General features: G+C 45.2%; 1 protein-coding gene across 1 annotated transcript in view; it reads right to left on the bottom strand.

Annotated features, from left to right (window-relative positions):
• The window catches only part of LOC106588126 (palmitoyltransferase ZDHHC7), a 48037-nt gene that overhangs the window by 7254 nt on the left and 35783 nt on the right, over positions 1-5000 (bottom strand). Inside the window, exons 6-7 of the mRNA XM_082969869.1 lie at positions 3666-3796; positions 1-574 (exon numbers count right to left, since the gene is read on the bottom strand). The exon at positions 1-574 is cut by the window's left edge and continues 7254 nt beyond it. Coding sequence (XP_082825995.1) covers positions 395-574; positions 3666-3796 — 311 coding nt within the window. The 3' untranslated portion in view covers positions 1-394. The remainder of the gene's footprint in view (positions 575-3665; positions 3797-5000) is intronic.

Here is a 5000-nt window from a genome sequence, read left to right as displayed (position 1 = left end):
GTCCAGAGAGGTCCGGCGGAGCTATCAGACGGTCCAGAGAGGTCTGGCGGGGGTATCAGACGGTCCAGAGAGGTCTGAGGGTATCAGACGGTCCAGAGAGGTCCGGAGGGGGTATCAGACGGTCCAGAGAGGTCCGGAGGGGGTATCAGACGGTCCAGAGAGGTCCGGAGGGGGTATCAGACGGTCCAGAGAGGTCCGGAGGGGGTATCAGACGGTCCAGAGAGGTCCGGAGGGGGTATCAGACGGTCCAGAGAGGTCTGAGGGTATCAGACGGTCCAGAGAGGTCCGGAGGGGGTATCAGACGGTCCAGAGAGGTCCGGAGGGGGTATCAGACGGTCCAGAGAGGTCTGAGGGTATCAGACAGGGAAGAGCTGTGTTTTGGGCTGCTCAGCCCTCAGACAGAGAACTCCACACCACTACGGCGTGTACGTGTCATCAGCAGGCGCCGCAGACGCAGGCCGGAGAATGGGTTGAACCAGAGGAAGGAGGGCGGGCCTCCGAACACGGCCTTCATCCCCTCCCAGCGCAGACGCCGCTCCCACGTCGGTTTCTCATTCTTCAGACGCTCGATCTCCTGGAAGATGAGACAGACAGACAGACACCGACAGGCAGACACCGACAGACAGACAGGCAGGCAGACAGACAGACAGACAGACAGACAGACAGACAGACAGACAGACAGACAGACAGGCAGGCAGACAGACAGACAGGGCGACAGGCAGGCCGACAGGCAGACAGACAGACAGGCAGACAGACAGACAGGCAGACAGACAGACAGGCAGACAGACAGACAGGCAGACAGGCAGACAGGCAGACAGACAGGCAGACCGACAGACAGACAGACAGGCAGGCAGACAGACAGGCAGGCAGACAGACAGGCAGACAGACAGGCAGGCAGACAGACAGACAGGCAGACAGACAGGCAGGCAGACCGACAGGCAGACCGACAGGCAGACCGACAGACAGACAGGCAGACAGACAGACAGACAGGCAGGCAGACAGGCAGGCAGACAGACAGACAGGCAGACCGACAGGCAGACAGACAGGCAGACCGACAGGCAGACCGACAGACAGACAGACAGGCAGGCAGGCAGACAGGCAGGCAGACAGACAGGCAGACCGACAGGCAGACCGACAGGCAGACAGACAGGCAGACAGACAGACAGACACTTTAGTCAACATATTATTTTAATGAACCAGAGCTACTGTTGCCTCAACTAGGTCGATTCAGGACAGACATTTTGTTCTATTTGTTCATGGATATCAGGGGAGAACTGAAGGAGTTGGACCAGAATGATCTGTAGTCCAGTCAGACTAGGAGACGAGAGGAACCTGGAGAGGAGAGATACCAGTTACTCTGTTACTAACCTGGCTGTTACTATTACTAGGCTGAGGGACCAGTTACTCTGTTACTAACCTGGCTGTTACTATTACTAGGCTGAGGGACCAGTTACTCTGTTACTAACCCAGCTGTTACTATTACTAGGCTGAGGGACCAGTTACTCTGTTACTAACCTGGCTGTTACTATTACTAGGCTGAGGGACCAGTTACTAACCCAGCTGTTACTATTACTAGGCTGAGGGACCAGTTACTCTGTTACTAACCCAGCTGTTATTATTACTAGGCTGAGGGACCAGTTACTAACCCAGCTGTTATTATTACTAGGCTGAGGGACCAGTTACTCTGTTACTAACCCAGCTGTTATTATTACTAGGCTGAGGGACCAGTTACTCTGTTACTAACCCAGCTGTTACTATTACTAGGCTGAGGGACCAGTTACTAACCCAGCTGTTATTATTACTAGGCTGAGGGACCAGTTACTTAGCCAAATATATTTAAACTCAGTTTTTCACAATTCCTGATATTTAATCCTAGTTAAAATTCCCTGTTTTAGGTCAGTTAGGATCACCACTTTAATTTAACAATGTGAAATGTCAGAATAATAGTAGAGAGAATGATTTATTTCAGCTTTTATTTCTTTCATCACATCCCCAGTGGGTCAGAAGTTTACATATAAACTCAATTAGTATTTGGTAGCATTGCATTTAAATAGTTTAACTTGGGTCAAACGTTTCGGGTAGCCTTCCACAAGCTTCCCACAATAAGTTGGGTGAATTTTAGCCCATTCCTCCTGACAGAGCTGGTGTAACTGAGTCAGGTTTGTAGGCCTCCTTGCTTGCACACACTTTTTCAGTTCTGCCCACAAAGTTTCTACAGGATTGAGGTCAGGGCTTTGTGATGGCCACTCCAATACCTTGACTTTGTTGTCCTTAAGACATTTTGCCACAACTTTGGAAGTATGCTTGGGGTCATTGTCCATTTGGAAGACCCATTTGCGACCAAGCTTTAACTTCCTGACTGATGTCTTGAGATGTTGCTTCAATATATCCACATAATTTTCCAACCTCATGATGCCATCTATTTTGTGAAGTGCACCAGTCCCTCCTGCAGCAAAGCACCCCCACAACATGATGCCTCCACCCCCGTGCTTCACGGTTGGGATGGTGTTCTTCGGCTTGCAAGCGTCCCCCTTTTTCCTCCAAACATAACGATGGTCATTATGGTCAAACAATTCTATTTTTGTTTCATCAGACCAGAGGACATTTCTCCAAAAAGTACGATCTTTGCCCCCATGTGCAGTTGCAAACCGAAGTCTGGCTTTTTTATGGCGGTTTTGGAGCAGTGGCTTCTTCCTTGCTGAGTGGCCTTTCAGGTGAAGTCGATATAGGACTCGTTTTACTGGGGGTATAGATACTTTTGTACCCGTTTCCTCCAGCGCCATCAAGGTCCTTTGCTGTTGTTCTGGGATTGATTTGCACTTTTCGCACCAAAGTACGTTAATCTCTAGGAGACAGAACGCGTCTCCTTCCTGAGCGGTATGACGGCTGCGTGGTCCCATGGTGTTTATACTTGCGTACTATTGTTTGTACAGATGAACATGGTACCTTCAGGTGTTTGGAAATTGCTCCCAAGGATGAACCAGACTTGTGCAGGTCTACAATTTATTTTCGTGAGGTCTTGGCTGATTTCTTTTGATTTTCCCATGATGTCAAGCAAAGAGGCACTGAGTTTGAAGGTAGGCCTTGAAATACATCCACAGGTACACCTCCAATTGACTCAAATGATGTCAATCAGCCTATCAGAAGCTTCTAAAGCCATGACATAATTTTCTGGAATTTTCCAAGCTGTTTAAAGGTACAGTCAACTTAGTGTATGTAAACTTCTGACCCACTGTAATTGTGATACAGTGAATTATAAGTGAAATAATCTGTAAACAATTGTTGGAAAAATGACTTGTGTCATGCACAAAGTAGATGTCGTAACCGACCTGCCAAAACTATAGTTTGTTAACAAGAAATTTGTGGAGTGGTTGAAAACAAGGTTTAATGACTCCAACCTAAGTGTATGTAAACTTCCCACTACAACTGTACTTGTACATTTACTTTTGATACGTAAGTACATTTAAAACCAAATATTTTTACTCAAGTAGTATTTTACTGGGTGACTTTCACTTTTTTTACTTGATTCATTTTCTATTAAAAGTATCTTTACTTTTACTCAAGTATGACAACTGAGTAGTTTTTTTCCCACCACTGCCGTAAACCTTGTCAAGTGTTCCTTTAAGTGGTGCCGACCACAGCGTGTGGCGTGCTGGGTGCCTCACCGTCTCGTCGTTGCAGATGGAGTGGATCTGCGTTCCGAACATCACCACGGTGAAGGTGAGGAAGAGGAAGGCCTCCAGACAGAGGAAGACCATCAGCATCACCGCCACCGGAGGAGAGAAGTCAGTGCATTCTGGGAGATGGAATTGTGGGAGAGGAGGAGAGAGGTGACGTCATTATTTTGACAGAGGAGGAGAGGGGTGCCATTATTTTGACTGAGGAGGAGATGGGTGCCATTATTTTAACAGAGGAGGAGAGGGGTGTCATTATTTTGACAGAGAAGAGGGGTGTCATTATTTTGACAGAGAAGAGGGGTGTCATTATTTTGACAGAGAAGAGGGGTGTCATTATTTTGAAAGAGGAGGAGAGGGGTGCCATTATTTTGACAGAGGAGGAGAGGGGTGCCATTATTATGACAGAGGAGGAGAGAGGAGTCATTATTTTATCCTCTGATCATAAAGGTTCTATCAACATTTAGAAGCATTTAAAATCAAATATAATCATCATTATTATAATCATCATTATTATAATCATCATTATTATAATCATCACCACCAACATTATTATAATAAACATCATCATTATTATAATCATTATTATTGTCATTAATATAATCATCATCATCAACATCATCATTATTATAATCATCATCTTCATTATTATTATTATTATTATTATTATTATTATTATTATAATAATCATTATTATTGTCATCATCATTATTATCATCATTAATATAATCATCATCATTCTCATCCTCACCATCATTATAATTATCATTATCCGCCTCCTCATTATCATCATCATCATCATCATATCCAAGATGGCGTCGTGTCCCGTGTATATATATATTTTTTCTTCATATTTATTTATTTTTAAATATTTTTTAAAGCTCAACTTCAACATATTCACCTGTAATCCACCTCACTCAATGTGGTACGGATCTGCTATTTTCTTTACTTAAGAACCGGAACCCCCAACAGAAGCTAGCCAGCCAGCTAACTAGCTAGTAGTCAGCTAGCCCCTGCTAGCGGTCATCAGCTAACCTTTAGCCCGGACAACTCCTGCCAGTCTGCACAGCGCGATTCAACCCAGAGCATACTGGACTCTTTTTCCCCCACATATACATTTCTTGTTAACAAAGTATAGTTTTGGCAAGTCGGTTAGGACATGTACTTTGTGCATGACACAAGTAATTTTTCCAACAATTGTTTACAGACAGATTATTTTTGGAAGCAATTTCCAAATGCCTGAAGGTACCACGTTCATCGGTACAAACAATAGTACGCAAGTATAAACACCACGGGACCACGCAGCCGTCATACCGCTCAGGAAGG

Source organism: Salmo salar, chromosome 26 (assembly GCF_965601325.2).
Source record: "Salmo salar chromosome 26, fSalSal1, whole genome shotgun sequence".
NCBI classification, from domain to species: domain Eukaryota; kingdom Metazoa; phylum Chordata; class Actinopteri; order Salmoniformes; family Salmonidae; genus Salmo; species Salmo salar.
This window is presented reverse-complemented; position numbering and strand designations above follow the sequence as displayed.